Source organism: Ochotona princeps, chromosome 2, assembly GCF_030435755.1.
Source record: "Ochotona princeps isolate mOchPri1 chromosome 2, mOchPri1.hap1, whole genome shotgun sequence".
NCBI lineage: Eukaryota > Metazoa > Chordata > Mammalia > Lagomorpha > Ochotonidae > Ochotona > Ochotona princeps.
The window spans coordinates 12,412,505-12,428,709 of NC_080833.1; the positions used below are offsets into that span (position 1 = coordinate 12,412,505).

Consider the following 16,205-nt stretch of genomic DNA (forward strand, 5'->3'; position numbering starts at 1 on the left):
TCTCAGACCCAAAGCAAGAAAGAACACAAGATGCCTTGCTGGCCTGTTCTTCCACTCCCGAACTCTGGCCTTCATTAAGCTTTGATTTCAATCAATTGCACACACCCACTAAAATTAACTTATAAGGCCAATAAATTGCAACCGCGTGTCTGAAGGTATTATCTGCTACAAGCCAAAAGCCACACATTGCACAGCACAGGGCAAGATGCCTGGTGCAGATGGGGGCAATCATCTTGGGAACAAAGCGGTGCCAGCCCCTTTGGTTAGAACATCTGGTCTTGGGCAGAGCTGGGCCGACAGAGGCCAGGGCAAGGCTCAACATGAAAGCTCGAGCAGGGACGGTTTCCTGTCTTCTCCAGAAACCTGAACTATCAAGATCCCGAGCTTGGGGCTTCTGGCAGGCAAGGGCAGCTCACCTGGCCAGCACAGCATTCCTGTGGCAATAGAGTACATACCCCAAAAGGAAGCCAAGTCCTTCCCCAAAAAGACAGAGCGTCGAGGTCAGGTAACGAGGGAAGCTGGGCCCAGGAACAGCAAAGTCTCGACTACTAGGAAAGGACCCCTGCCCGCCGGGTGGCTACCTGTGCCTGCCTAGTGCCGAGGGCCACGCCACTCCCTTGCACTGAGTCAGCTGAGGTGGGAAGGAGTAGATGCTGCTAAGGCAGTGGAGAGCTGACAAGAGGCTTCCCTGGCCCAGTGGAGCATATCACCTAGGTGCTTCCCGCAAGCAGACTCTTGCACTCTGAGAACACGGTGGTGCGGGTGGCGCCACCAACAGCAGCTGATAGCTGGGGGAAGGATGACACAAAGGATCCAGGAGGCCCACGGAGGACCAGTGGGCAGGATATGGGACTTCCTCCACGGCACCAACTCCGCAGTCCGCTTGTCTGGGGAGGGAGCCTCACTCACAGCTGCCTGAGGAACGCCAGGCCCAGCCCAGGACACCCGAGGCAGCCACTGGGGCCCAGCTCCATGCTACTGGCTCCCTACACAATCCACACATTCTAGACCCAGATCCAGGCTCAACAACTCAAGAAGGAGCCCACATGTGTCTCCAATCCCCAAGAGGAAGACCTGCCCTTCTGGGGCAGAGCTGCTGTAGTGAGAGGCAGCCACATGGCCCAGGGTGTGTTCCAGCATGGGGTGTCCTGCCATTCATCCTTCAAGACCCCCGAGGGGAAAGACAAGGTTAGTGGGCTCTGCAGTGAATGGGGAAGGCACGCACACCTGTGCACACAGCACTGCAAGTCACAGCCCATGGGTCACTGGCCTGCGGGTTCTTGTCACATTGGGTGAGTGATCATGAGGACTACAAGGCCTTATTGCATGTGATCAGGTCAGCCCCCACAAAGCGGCTCCCTCCAAGTTGCCAGCAGCACAGCGATGCCCACGAGAGGATTCAGACCCAGATGTGGCAGAGGCTGGCATCTGGCAGGACTCTGATGGGCAGGTGGTCAGAGGCAGAACCCAAGCCCAACACAGACCTGACTGCAAGGCCTGAGGAACCAAGAGCCCCGAAGTCCTGAGAGTCTTGGCTACCCCAGGGGACTCAACTGTTCTTCCAGTGCCAATTAACCCTGGGAGACAGCTGGCCATGGCTGCCCAGGCCCAGGTATGGTGCTGGGCCAGCCTAGCTCTCACAGTGGCAGCTCTGCCCCAGCCCTCCTTCACCAGTGGTGTGAGCATCTGCCTGTGGTCCTGGCATCTCCCGCCAGGCCGGGGAGGCAGACCACCTTCCGAGCCCCTCCTGCGGTAGTTCCTGGGGATCCCAGTCAGGTTTGGGGGTTGAATTCTTCCCTACACAGGTCCTCTGCCTGAACCTGCCTGCCCGTTGCAAGAACGCTATGCCTCATGGGCAGTGTCACCACGCACAGACCCCTCTCTGGGAACGAGCATCGGGGCAGGGCTGAAGGGATGCTGGGCACCGTGCACAGCAGCAGCACCCAGCGAGGTCTGAGACCCTCCCAACACGTCCAGCGAGCACCCCCACCGGACCTCCTCGCGAGCAGGGGAGAAACTCACAGGTCTCGGTACTGGTCAAAGGCATTGTTGGCCTCCACCTCCAGCTTCCTCAGCCGAGCAGACGGCATGGCCCCATCTTCCAAAGGAGGGTCGTACTTGTTGCTCCACGGTGACCTGCAGGTAGCAGGGGGAGGAGGTCAGGTGAATCACTCCACGGAGACATTGTCTGCAAGCAGGAGGGACTGCTGACAAAGACACCACCCATGGCACAGACGCTGGCCATACACGGGGTGGAACAGGGCCCTGGGACAAGCAGGCAGGGCTCCGCAGCCTGTCGTCCCCGATCCCCCGCCCCACAACGCACTCTCGGCAAGTGCCTTCCGTAGCTGAACCTTGTGTGCACATGAGCCGCTTGACGCCCGAGCGCCATCGTGGAAATGAAGGACAGGCCTGTGGAGAGCACGCACCAGGGCCCACCAAGGCTGCCCCTTTGCTCCCATGTTCACCCACCTACTGATCAACAGACGCCTGTCCTTCACTGACCTGCTGGCAGCTCTGCATAGACGTCCTGCCCGTGGAGGCTCAGAGGCACTGCCCGTCACAGGCAGACCCCTCCCCTCAGCTGCCCAGGAAGAGGCTTGCCACAGCAGGAACCCTTGGGACTGGGTCCTCCACGTGCACAGGGGACAGCTCTTTACACACCAGCTCCATCCCCCACACAAGACTGCTAAGCAATGACAACCAGCCCCAGGACCTGCTACAGTTCCTAAAATGAAATTTGAATTTCCCACATCAGGAAAGCACTGAGTCACCAAGAGTTTGGGAAAGGGGGTGATAAGGAGAAGGTGCGCCCATTAAGCCTTGCAGACGGGCTCTGAGAAGAGGAATGGAAGGGAACCAGCATGTGGGCCTGGGGCAGCCTCTTCTACGCTCGGGTACTGGCAGTCGGGGTTTCCATCGTCAGGTCCTGCGTCGCCCGCCTGCTTCCCCACCAATGACACTGAAGAACCTTCCAAGGGGGACCATCGCCTGAACCCCAGCTTCAACCAATTCTGTGCAGACAACTCCCACCAGGCAACCATATCAGCAAACTATGTCAAGTCTGGAGTCCGAGGGAGCTGGGCAGCCTCCTCCACGAGCTGCCCCAGGACGAGGTTCCTGCCTGTCTGCCAAGGGCAGGGGTGAGAGCGCTGCTGCCCCTGGGGTTGCAGTGGGCTCTCCTGGCCCCGTGGAGCCTCTGAAAGAATGGAGAGGGCTCACAGTGCCGCCTGAGGCCAGCACAAACTGCAATTACACAGGAACCCATAGTAGGTACAGAAAAGAAATTAAACAAGCTGGGGTCCCGGATGGCCTGAAGACAGGGCCATCCTGTCCTCAGGCACCCATTGCGGGTGCCTCTTCTCTCTAGCGGCCTCTGTTCCTGGGCAAAGCTGCCATGCCAGCTCTGGTTTTACTCATCAAACGGTGCTGCCTGGCAGAGCTGTGCAGATGGAAACACTCCCCAAGCGCACCTGCCTCCTGCAGCGCGTGCCACCCAGTGTGCCCAGCACAACCCACATGACCATCTGCCTTCCTCCAGTCTGGTCTGCACAGCCAGTGTGCCAGTCCCACCGAGGGAGGCACCCTCTGACCCCCTCCCCCACTGGTCACTTGCCACCTGGCACACCCACCACTGTGCACACGCCGACTATAGTGACTAAGGCAAGAAACGAATCCTTGGTCCTCTTTTCTCCCCTACAGATGCCTACCTGCTCTCCTCTCTGCACCTGCTAGTCCAGTGCCCAGCAGAGCAAGGCCTCGGGGGCAGCTGTGGACAGTGGGCAGGTGGCACCCACATGATTCCAAGGCTGTAACCATGGATGGCAGAGCTCTCTGTCCAGGCTGCTGAGTGTTACTGCAGGCAGGTGCAGGGGAAGGGCGTGGTCACCAGCTCCCCATGAGCGAGGCCAGGCTCCTCCACCCCTGGGGGAGTGGAGTGCAGCCTTCACCCCCTCTGCCCTCGGGTAAGCAGGACGCCATCCACAGGCCCAAGGCCCTCACCTTCCCGGATGCCCCCTCTCCGGCCGGCTTTCATGCGAAAGCAAACCGATTATACTCGAGAGCCCTTCTCTCCTGCAGACGGGGTCTGGAATTCTCCAGAAGCCTATACGTCACCTTTCTCTTGGCTCTCAGACAACAGCGTTTCAGGCTGTTAGTCCTGGAGCCGCGGTAATTGTAGCTGGGGGGGAAATCATAACATTACCCAGAATATTCCTCGTTGAAGGGGCACTGAGAACACATTTAAGAGCTTAACTGGAGGCCGCTTGAAAAAAGACAGATGGACAGGAATGCTTAGATTTAAAAAGTCAGGGCTTTCATTTCCCTCCGAGAGGGCTTTTGTTTCAGCTAACAGGTTTCACGCAGCGCTGGCAGCGGCCAGGCCATGAGGATCCCATTTAAGCCAATGATCAAACGCTTAGGAGTCTGACGCCTTGGAGTTTTCCGTGGACAAGGGGAAAGGCAGGCTGGCTGGCTCTGCCGACACCAGCCTCCTCCAGAGGACCTCTGGGTCTCCAAGAGGTAGCAGAGGCCCGAGGTGCTGGAGGGGGGCAGTGGGTGCCAAGTCTGGGGAGCCAGGGACACAGCCCCATCCTCGCACAGGCTCCCATGGAACGGCTGCTGTGCAAAGCCGGCCGTGACTTTCGGGTGTGGGACTGGGCTCAGCAACCACCCCTCCCAGGAAGCTCCCTCAACCTGTACCAGGCTATGGGGCGGGGCACGCCTCCGAGGCCCCGAAGCGGTCAGACCACGCACCACCTCAGGGAACTTCTCTCCTGGGTGCTCCACCTACTTCCCCAGGGGCTTCCCAAAGGACTGTGCCTGGACACCCTGCCCGGCACAGGCACTGGGTCAGGGACAGAGCAGCCTTCAACGTTGAACTGGACCTGCCTTGAGGCTAAAGCTCCAGCCCTGAACTCTCTCCCGGACCGCGGCTGGCATCCACTGTCCCCCAGGAATCTCCACGTCTGTCCAACTAGCACCATGTGCTTACAGGTGCCCCTGACCAGGTCCAGGCCCTCCAGCCCTGGTGACTGGCCTGTCCATCTCATCATATCTGGAACTGCCCTGTCCCCACCCCCGCCCCCTGGCTCCACTCTAAAAACTCACCCCCACTTTCCACTTCCACCTCCACTTCTATACCAGGCTGGAACACACGCCCCACCTTCCTCGGAAAGCTGGACAAAGAGGTGCTGGCCGGGCCACTCAGAAAGGGGGTATGAATCTAACCCCCCGAGCAGATGGCAAGCTCTGAGTCCTCCGGCACCTGAGTGACCGCTTGTCTCCTTCCCGGAGCCCTAGCCTGGCCTTCAGCACCCGGTGCGGTCCATCCCAACCACTCCCGCATCCCCACCCCGTTCACGGCCTCCTCTGCTGGCAGAACCGAATCCACCTCCAGCAGATCCCTTCCCTGCTCACCGCTCCGTCTCTCCCACCCCCTCTGATCGTCCTCCAGCGCTCTGCTACACAATTTAGCCTACAGGCTGTGTTTCCTGTGCCTCTTCACTGGGACCTAAGCTCCTGGGGAGGGAGACTCAGCAGGGGGCCTGGGACACAGGGTGCTTCATTATGCAAATACACAGAGTCATTTCCATCTCGTATGTGAGAAAACCGAAAACCAGATGAGGGAACCCATAGCCCAAGGCCCACTGCTGCAGGCAGCAGGATGGGCGGGTAGCCGGCAGGGGTCAACCCAGGGAATTTTTCAAGCACCTGGGCCCCCTCCAGACAGCCCCCAGCTGACGCAGCACAACTCAGCCACCGCCCCTCTGTGTTGCCCACCTCTGAGGAGGCATTGCCTGACTGCAAGGGTCGGAGCTGCCAACATCAGCTGGGAGGCGCTCTGCTCCTGTCCAGGTCAACAGCCACCACTCTTGGTCTTTCCCAGTGCTCAGCATGGTGGTGAAGAAGGGAGAGCTGCCTTCCACCCTAGGGACCCTGCCACATGCACTCCCTGCCCTGCCCCTTTCAGGCCTCCTGCAGTGGGAACATTAGCAAACATTCCTCGTCCTGTGTCTGATGCACTCCACAAACACCTGCTATACCAGGAATGAATGACCGGAAGGAGAGGACATGTGGAAAGAAGGGTGGCCAGGCTGCCAGCTCTGCTGGTTCATGCACTCCGCGACAGGTGCCGGGGACGGCCGGGGCTGGCAGCCCTCCTGGAGCACACTCACCTGTATGAGTCCCCATCTCTGTTGTAGTCGCACAGGAGGTAATCCTTCCCTACCACCTTGTCTCTGGCAATTTTCAGGGGTTGATCAACAGAAGACAGGAGGTCTTCACACAGACTGGGGACCTGGCAGAGAGAAAGCAAGAGGCAGAAACAGTCGACACCTCTCCTGGAACTCGGGGGCGTGGGGCAATGACAGCCATGCTGTGTGTGGCTGGTGCCCTGCTCAGCTTTCTCCCACCCGTGTCTGACACTGATGGTGTCCCTTTGCACAGAGACCTGCTCTTGGCCTACAGCGGGTTGTGACCTCCAGCACGGCCGCCCTTCCAGAGACTCTGCAGTTTGAATTACCGGGGCGCCAGGGTGGTCTCGTAAACTTGAGTATGTATATGCTTGCTATTAGACTCTGGTGGGCACAGTACAAGCTGAAGTCCCGAGAAGGTAAACACCTCAATACAGAGGAATTCCAAGAACTCGGAGAACTCCCACAGGCTCCTGTGCTGGGTGGAGCTCCCGACACTTTCCAGGCCCCCGGCCAAGCATTACCAGGCTGTCCACAGTCAAGTCTATGTGCGGCAGAGGTGGCATTCTTCCGGCCTTCCCCAGCCCAGAGCCCAGACCAGCAGGTCGCTGCTGGACTCCTGGCTCAGGAGGACAGGCAGGGCTCAATGTCACGGCAAAAGCGGTGGATCCTGACACACGGCCCTGCTGGCACCAGGCCGCCACCCACCACCTCCAACACAAACATCCACCTTCCCAGGATTCCCAGAAGGGAGGTGGCTCAGACACATGGATGCCTTCAGGCCTGGGTCACCTGCACGCCTTTTGCTGTGCCGACTTCTGCAGCTCACAGGCTCGGATCTGGGGGACAGGGACCCAGCACATCACATGTTAAGCAAGGGGCTGTCCAGCAGCGCAGCTGGCAAGGATCCAGCTCTGTATTCTCCTGAAGGGCCTCACCACCACCCCAAAACAGTGCAGGGGGCATCACCGCCTGAGACCACTCACAGACCCCCCCAGAGACGGCCACATGAAGGTGGTTTATTTATGGCACACAGAGTGACCCTGCCTTCTGGTCCAGGGGCTGGCTTTTCGAGCCCCATCTCCTGTCAACAGCTGCCTGGGTACCTACCCTCCCCCAAACAGGAAAACCCGGGCCTACTTTCCCAGCAGGCCTGAATGACACAGCGCACCCAATGCCCCCAGGTGCCTGCTTTGTACCATGCACTGGTGCTGGAACCCTCACATGCAACACACACTCCCCTAGGAGCTCAGGCTCCTCCCAGGAAGCTGTCTGCCCCCATGCCATGTCACAGCCTGCCTTGGGGCTGCTGGCTTTTACCTGAAGCCAGACGGTAGCTGGCTGGGCCCTGACACCATCCTGGCTGAAGTGGGAACTAAGCCAATAGGCTAGGAAGTCAGGACTGACTCTCTACCTGGAAGCCTTGGTTTCCCCCGACGTGGTTCTGAGGTTGGGGGGACGATGCACTCAGCATTGAGCTCAGTGCTCTGCACCTGTCAGTACCGGACACACACAGGAACTCCTGGGCCCCACCGCCCAAGACCACCTGGCGGCAACCCACAGGTCACCAGGCTGTGCCAGACACCGAGAATCCTCCTCTTCTTAACCCGAGTTCTGCCCAGGGTCAGCTGTTTCCCCCCTCCCTGGTCGGGCTTTACAAGACAATGGCACTTGGTACAGAAGAGGCCTGGCTTCAGTTTCATCCATGAGATTCATCTGCAGCTCCAAGCCGCGGCGCTCATTTCTCCCTGACACTTTGTGCAGCTGGAACCACTTTTCGTCAACCTGCTGTCTGTCCCCTCAAGAGAACGCACGCTGTCTGCTCCAGCCCCGCCCACTGCTGCCTCCTGGTCCCCAGGGCAGTGCCCAGCACAGGGCAAATACTGAACATGTTTGGGAGCAAAGGAGGCTGGACAGAGAGAGAAAGGGAGACGTTTTACAACACGAAGTCTCTCAAACTTCATTTTCACGTTAGTAAGTTAGTCAGCATGGAGAACCTAGAACAAAAGAAACTGTTGGAAGAGACTCACATGGAGAGGAGTGCCCACACAGAGGGGTGCCCACACTGAGAGGGGTGCCCACACAGAGGGGTGCCCACACAGAGAGGGGTGCCCACACAGAGAGGAGTGCCCACACTGAGAGGGGTGCCCACACAGAGAGGGGTGCCCACACAGAGGGGTACCCACACAGAGGGGTGCCCACACAGAGAGGAGTGCCCACACAGAGGGGTGCACCCACACAGAGGGGTGCCCACACTGAGAGGGGTGTCCACACAGAGAGGAGTGCCCACAGAGAGAGGAGTGCCCACACAGAGGGGTGCACCCACACAGAGGGGTGCCCACACTGAGAGGGGTGCCCACACAGAGAGGGGTGTCCACACAGAGAGGAGTGCCCACAGAGAGGGGTGCCCACACAGAGAGGAGTGCCCACAGAGAGGTGCCCACACAGAGAGGGGAGTCCACATAGGGAGGGGAGTCCACACAGAGGAGTGCCCACACAGACGGGTGCCCACACAGAGGGGTGCCCCCACTGAGAGGGGTGCCCAGAGAGGAGTGCCCAGAGAGGTGCCCACACAGAGGGGTGCCCACACAGAGAGAAGTGCCCACACTGAGAGTGGTGCCCACACTGAGAGGGGTGCCCACACTGAGAGGGGTGCCCACATTGAGAGGGGTGCCCACACAGAGATGGGTGCCCACACTGAGAGAGGTGCCCACACAGAGGGGTGCCAACACAGAGGGGTGCCCACACTGAGATGGGTGCCCATGGCCAGGTTCTACTCACAGTTCCACTGGGAGGATACCAGGTGAGGCTGGCCTCAGGCAGCCACAGTGAGGAAGGCAACTCAGAACTGGGCTCCAGCCCCACCTCACAGCAGGTGAGTGGCAGCAGGGCCCCCACCCCCGCCCTCCCTGAGCAGCGCACCAGCCAACTCAGGAAAGCATTTACAGTTAACCTGGAATCCCCGCTACCTCCCTCCTCTCTCCCCCCCCCCACACACACACGTACACACATGCGCGCGGCGGAGAAAACCCAGCACCTCACAAATGGTGAGTGGTTTAACAGGGCCGAGGACTGGCCCTCTACCTGGGCAGGCACCACTGTTCCCCTTCCGGAGACAGCCTCAGACTGGGCCATGTGGGCACACACTCAGCAGTCCTGGCTCTTGAGCATAGATAATCCATTCAGGGACACGCATGCCACCACCATCACACCCACAAATCTGCACCAGGCAGTCCCCCAGTGGCCATCAGCAAAGCAGGTCCCCCAGGCACACGGGCAGCCCGTCTCGGCGCGAGTGTCCCAAAGCTTACAACAGGTGCTTTTCCTTGCCAAATCCAGCAGTCTCTTCCAGATCCTCTCTCAGCCCCCGGCCTTCAGGTCTAGCCCCAACTCCAGCTTCCCAAGAACCCCCCAGTTCCCGGGATCCTTCTGCTCTAACACTGCCCTCTGCTGTTGGTGTGTCCTGCCGGCCCTGGGGGCCCAGCACAGGTCCCACACAGCAGGGTTCTGCTAACTCCACGCTCCAAGAACCACAAATCATGCAATTACCGAAGGACTCTCTCCACTCACCCAGCCCTACGTCCCTCTCCGGGCAGGCCCATTGCTTAGACGGCGGTAAAATCACATCAAGCCTCAGGGACTAGGAGCCTGCACAGGCTTTAAAGGGAAAGACAGTTCCAAACAGAGCTGAGGGTCTCGTTAGGGTGCGCGTGGCACCTGCCCTGCTGGGCCCAGGGGACCTCTGGGGGAAAAGGTTGTGCCGACACACAGCTGGCCCGGGGCCGCTGCCTCAGCTGCTTCACGGCCTTTGCAAGCAACAATAAGGTGGCCCTGAAGACCATGCAAGCCACTGCCACCCCTCATTGGCCAGCCTGTACCTGAGAACTTCCGGTGAGGAGGTACAGGGTTCCACAGTCGCTTTACCCGACACACAGGAGCACAACACATCCTGGGCGCAGCTGGGGAAAGGGAACTGGAATGTCAGGAAGAGCGGAGCAAACCCACAGGGAGAGCATGCGGGACGGCATCGACTCCTTAGCCAGCAGGAGGCCACAGCCCACGGGGTCCTGGGTGTGGGCACCGAAGGCTCCACCTGTGTCACTGCGGCCCAGGCCCACCCACCCTATCACCAAGAAGGGTCCCACAGGCCTCAGAAAAGCAACCAGCCCCAGGTCACCGAGCTGTTCAGGGAAGGCTTAAAAAAAGAAAAAAGAAAAAATCACATTCTTCCTTTGCCCCAAGTGAGCACTTCTCTGCTAATCTAACCCACCAGCTGATCACGGGAAAGGAGACACAAATCAGAAGCTTCCGGCCACAGTGCGGTCTGCGTCTGTGCAGCCACATGGTTCCACTTTGCCTCTTCTGCTGAAGAAAAAAAGAAAAAACTATTCAACCAGAAAAAGAAACTTGAGATGAACCCTTGAAAAAGAGCGCGAGAGTCAGACCAGCGCAGCTGCACGGCTGACATGGCCACGGCGCCGTCTCCAAGAAGCGCTCCCCTGTACCGTGGTGTTTTAAAAAGGAACAGGTTCCGCCTTCTGATCAGCCCACTGGCTGGGAGCCGTTGCCAGAGATAAGAATCGAAAACAGGCGCTGCTCACTCGGCTGCTCAGCAGTGATGCTCCAAAATTATGGCAGGAAGGGTCCTAGCTGGCACACCCCCTCACACACAGCCCACTTCTCCTCTTACATGGCCGGAGCCCCATCACACTGCCCCCATCACTTGGCCCACCTCCCTCTAACAATCCACCATCTACAGGCTCCAATAGTCAGGCTGCTGGAGCTCCTGGTGGCCAGCAGAGGGCTCTGTTCACAACTCATTCCCTCTACTATTTTCCAAACTAAACTTTAAAAACAGAAAGCAAAGTTGCACCAGCAGCACACTCTGCACCCATTCTGGAGAACAATGTCCTGGCATCACTCCCAGCCCTGAATGCTGCCTAACCCTTCCTGGAAGGACCAGTGCAGGGCACAGCACCTGCTTGGAGTCCCTTCCCTTGCACAAGTCTGGGGCTTGTTTCAGGCATTGTGTGAGGCAGCACTGAGGATTGGGCGATGAACAAGATGGACAGGAGGCCCTGCCGTGACCATCACACGCGGCCAGGGAGCCAGACCAGAAACGAGCCAAGAAAAGCCCCAGAATGCCCAGGGTGAGAGGAATCCAAGGAGGCTGGGGGGCAGGGGATCTCTGGTTTGGGAGGTGCAGGGCAGGCAGGGCGGGGTGGGGTTACCACACCTGGTGGAGGACGCAAACCCAGCACATCGCCATATCTCAGAAACTTTACTTCTGATGGTGACAGGGACACGTTCCTGTGGCCAAAGTCCCCAAGGCTAAAGAGCACAGAGAAGGAAGCCGCTGCTCCCTCCCAGGTAAGAACCACCAGCAGGGACCTGACTGGACACAGTGAGCATGGGAGAACACCATGTATCCCCCATGGCCACCCTGTCACGGGCCACAGCCCACGGAGCTGCTGAGGGACAGGCTACACGGGATGCCCGAGTGTGGCTGTCATCACCCTCAGGGGCGGGGGACAGCTGCAGCCCCTATGCCAGGATGACAGCCACTGGAGCTGTTGGCCGAAGCACTTTCTCTGAGGTGGGGCCCACGGTGCCTTCCCACCCACAGGGGAGCCCACACCCGGCCAACAGGGCGGAGGACAGCTAGGGCCTCCGCTTGGGACCATGCCCCACACTCCTGTAGCACTGCTGCCACATGTGAGGGGGCCTGTGTTGGATGCTTGGCGGTCACGGGGTCAGGGGGCCCAACGTCACTGCCACCAAGTGTGAGGCGGCCCTGTGTTGGCTGCTTGGTGATCACAGGGTCAGGGGGCCCAACATCACACCCCGCCTAGAACAGGGTTTTTCTGTGTCCCTCCCTCCCCATCTCCCCCTGGGTGGGTGCCTCACACCTCTTGAAAGAAATCAAAAGAAACTGTCACCAAAGGCGACCTTGAGCTTGGGCTCAGTACTCACCCTCAGAGCTCTGCCTCTGTCAAAGGGCCAACAGGCAGGCCAGGAAGGTGCAAAGCAGAGGAGAAACATGGGAGAACAGCACAGGTACGCGTGCAGCCCCTGCCTGGACCACTCACGCCCAGCTCCACACTGGAATGTGGGTGGGTTCCTATTCCAGGCCAGACTTGGATGCAGACCTGACTACCACCCTGCAGGTATGAGGGGACGGGTTTCTGCCCTGCTCACTGCACACAGGCCCCTCCCACAGTGGGGCTTGCCTGGGAGGAGGAGGAAGAGGATGGACAGGTGGCCACACTCTCCGTCCAGAGATGCCTTGGTCCTGCCATCTACACATCTGAAGTGTTGCTTGCATGGCTTGCTTCCTACATGACCACATCTTTTTTGGGTAACAGGTGAAACTGCATCCAACAAGAGAGGCTGAGCCCTGCATGGCTGACAGCAGCAGCAAGTCCACCACGGGTGGGGCAGCCCAGGCTGCGACTGCATGCAGGTCACACAGCAGAGTCCCATGGCAGCTGGGCAAGACAACACAGTCTCCACACATCTGGCAAGTAACCGGGGTGCAAGCACTTGCAAATGCTCAGCTGACGGTGACAGAGGAGGGACATGGCAAGAAGGGCTTTGCCAACACAAGGTCAGGCATGAATGGAACCTAAGAGTGGAACCTACTACCAGGGGAGGCCTAACTGCAGGCAGGGGCTGGAGAATCAACTGTCCACCTCCAGACTGGGTCCAGGATGAACATCCACTTGGGCTGCCCTCAGGCGGGTGGGAAGACAGCACCAGGGCCTGGGACTCCCGCAACTTCTGTCTGGGTCGGCAGTAAAAGGGCCACATGTGGGGAAACTTGACAGTAAGGATCCAGAGAGCCACGCCTCCATGTGAACATGTGGCACATGTCCAATCTGGAAGCCCCACAGGTGTGCTCAAGTTCACGAGGCTGTGCCAGTCTCCAAGGTGAAGCAGGGGAACCCCAGCGTCAAACTGCATGGGGGGGGCGCTGCTGCGGGGGCTCAGCAGATGAAGCCACACTGCCCTCAATGCCTGCAGCCCGCCTGAGAGTTGGTTCGAGTCCTAGCTACTCTGCTTCCGATCTTGTGCCCTGCTAATGCACCTGGGAAGTCAGCGGAAAATGGCCCAAGTGCTTGAGCCCCTGCACCCATGTGAGAGACAGACCCTGAAGAAGCTGCTGGTTCCTGGCCTAGCCTGCTCCAGCCCTAGCCACTGCAGCCATTTGGGCACAGAATCAGAGAATGCAAGACCCCCTCTCTAACTTTGTCCCTCTTTCAACTAGGTAAATAAATCTTCAAACAAGAGCCTGTGCAGGGAGCAGAACAGTACACCTACCAGGCTGGGACTGCTGCCAGCCCCACCACACCTAGTGCCAGGAGCAGGGGCAGAGGCTCAGCAGCCTGGGGCCATGCGGCCACAGGGCCTCGGAGCCATGGAGAAGCCTACTTATGTCGGCTCTTCACATCACAAAATCTCCAAACTTTCCAGACCGCAAACTTCCAAACAATCCCCACAGCCTCCTGATTCCAGTAATGCTTGCGTTGCCTTCCGAGTGTCACTCCCTGTGTGCGGCAGCGGGCATGGTGGTGTGTGCCAGGTTGGCACCGAGGGATGGCTTTTTTTCCCCCTCTCTCAGCACAAAAATCCTTCTGGTTCCACATTGGATTCCTCCCCCGACAGCCATCTCACCAGTTTCTGCCGACTCATCCACCGGAACACGAGTAAACAGAAAAGGCTGCGGCCTTCCTCCTGCAGAAGCAGTCACCCCGACTCCCGAGTAACCTGGGGGACCTTCAGAGGGCTGGTTCTCCCAGGATCCATGGTGTCTATCTCCAGGAAGGGACCCCAAACACAAAGCTGTGGGTAGAGCCTGCTCACGTATAGCATACTGCGCATGCAGACAACGTCTGCTTCGGCAACTTCTCGCAGGGGAGGGAGGACACGAGCGAGTGCCCACGTGCCATGCATGTCCAGGGCATGACGAGCGGATGGCCCAGCTGAGCCGCTGTGGAGGCAGGAAGGTGCTGAGCAAACATGACTGTGCAAAGGGAGCATGAGGACACGAGGCTGTGCCTGGGGGTTGCTCAGTCGAGAAGCATCCTCAAAAGCGCAGGGTGGCACGCCGGACAGGAGTCTTGCAGCGAGGACCCCACAGAGGCAGGGAGAACACGGGTTCTCGCTGCACAGGCATCCTGGGCAGCTACAGGGGGATTCAAATCCAAGTAAGGGGTAGCCACGAGACCCAGGCCTAAGTGAGCGAAGAGCAGTGGCCTGCAGGTCAGGAAGCCTGGGAGAGGGTGCCCATCTCTTCCCTCCTGGGGGTAGCCACGTGCACTTCACACCCCAGGGCTTCTGTGTCACAGTGTTGTTAAGGGGCTGATGCACTATGAGGAGGCCCCTTCCTGCTGTAACTGAAGACCTGACGGGGTCTGGCCTTGGGACCCAAGTGGGGAGGGGACGGCCCACAGCCCTAAGCGGAAGGGCTGGAAACAGACTGCCCAGGCAGCCCCCAAACTCCACATCCATCCCATCACCTCCCCTCTTCTTGGCCAAAGGAGGTCTCTGACCACTCCTGCAGGTCAAACTTGCTAATAGAAGGCCCAGCTTTTCCTGCCAGCCCTGACACAGGCCTTACCTAGCTTCAGTTCCCCCTCAGAGCAGACAGCACAGCACCAACTTCGGAAGGGGTGACATGGGCCGGTATCCATGGGACAGCCTGACCCGAGCCTCCAAGCTTGCTGTCAGGCTTCAGGCTCCTGAGACAGGAGAGTGTACCTCACAGAAGCCCTGCCAGGGCAAGGCCTGAGCACGGGCCCCCATGCCCCACAGGACCCCTGCCTTCCAGCCCCAGGGGACAGGATCCGAGAGGGTGGCAGCTCATCCTGCTGGCCAGCCCTCCAAGCAGCACGCTGCCCCTCATGGAGGACCACCAGGGGGCCTTGGTGCATCTGCTCTTTTTTTCCAGGGACCAAAATGGGCTGCTGAAACAGCTGGACGCCAGGGACCACAGTGAAGTCCACACATCATGCTTCAAAAAAAATAAGGTCAAGAGCGTTTTCAAAAATAACTCTAAAGAGACTTAAATTTCTTGTACATAGGCAGAATAAAAACCAAAACGTTAGAAAAACAACAAAACTTTTCCCAAACAAAAGTTGGGGCTCAGCAGGAGACTTGCTGAGTGGCAAACATTTTGGAAAGATGGAATTTTAAACACAAACACAGCAGGGCGGAGACATGAGGCAGAGGAGCCAGGCACGCAGCTGGGAGGGCCTCTAATTAGGGAAAGACTTGCAAGGGCCGCGGGCCGGCCTGCTCATCTCGGCTCAGTCCACAACGGAAGGGATGCCGGACGCAATGCAACGGACAGGCACCACATCCGCGCTCTCTCAGCAGCCCCAGCTGACCCCTGAGTGGTGGAAGGCAGGACCACCTGGCCTGGAGAGGCAAACAGCAGCCAAGCCCTCAGCTGCAGGTGCGGTCCTTGTTACACACGGCTGTAGGTCTTTCCACAAGCACATCACCAGGCATCCCTGCCCGCTCCCTCCAACATCCAGGGGAGTGAGGGAGTCAAGGCCACCACCATCCCCCGACAGCTGCCACCGCTCCATCCCTTCCCGTTGGGCCATTCAGGTCTGCTTTTCTGGAGCCCCAAGTTACCAAATCTTAACCAAAACAACAGGACCGAGGGGTCTAAGCCAGAGACCAAACAAGGAGCCAGGGGCTGCTAAACTTAGGCTCCCTCGGGCGTAGCAGGCTGCTCCCAGTGCCCAAGGGCCCCCCCAGAGTGTTCCCTCTCACCACAGCCCCAGGGGGCAGGAGGTGCAGGGGAGGACAGTTCAGGGGGGCTCCTCAACCGGCAGGCACTGGTAGCCATTGAGGCTGATGTGGGCACAGGGATCAGGTGTCACGTTACACTCACAGGTAACACATCCACCTGCTCGGATTCTCTCCCCTGTATTTTGGAATGTCTACATCACAGAACGGGTGTAATCCTCAAATGGACGGGACTCGACTGCAAACACGAAA

The 16,205-nt window shown here is 59.0% G+C and overlaps 1 protein-coding gene across 5 annotated transcripts in view; it reads right to left on the bottom strand.

The window, feature by feature from the left end:
• CAPZB (capping actin protein of muscle Z-line subunit beta) overlaps positions 1-16,205 on the bottom strand; it is a 98,073-nt gene that overhangs the window by 21,132 nt on the left and 60,736 nt on the right. For all 5 annotated transcript variants that reach the window (XM_004592305.4, XM_004592306.4, XM_058676066.1 and 2 more), the window contains 2 exons: positions 6,177-6,298; positions 2,023-2,136 (listed from right to left, as the gene is read on the bottom strand). In XM_004592305.4, coding sequence (XP_004592362.1) covers positions 2,023-2,136; positions 6,177-6,298 — 236 coding nt within the window. The remainder of the gene's footprint in view (positions 1-2,022; positions 2,137-6,176; positions 6,299-16,205) is intronic.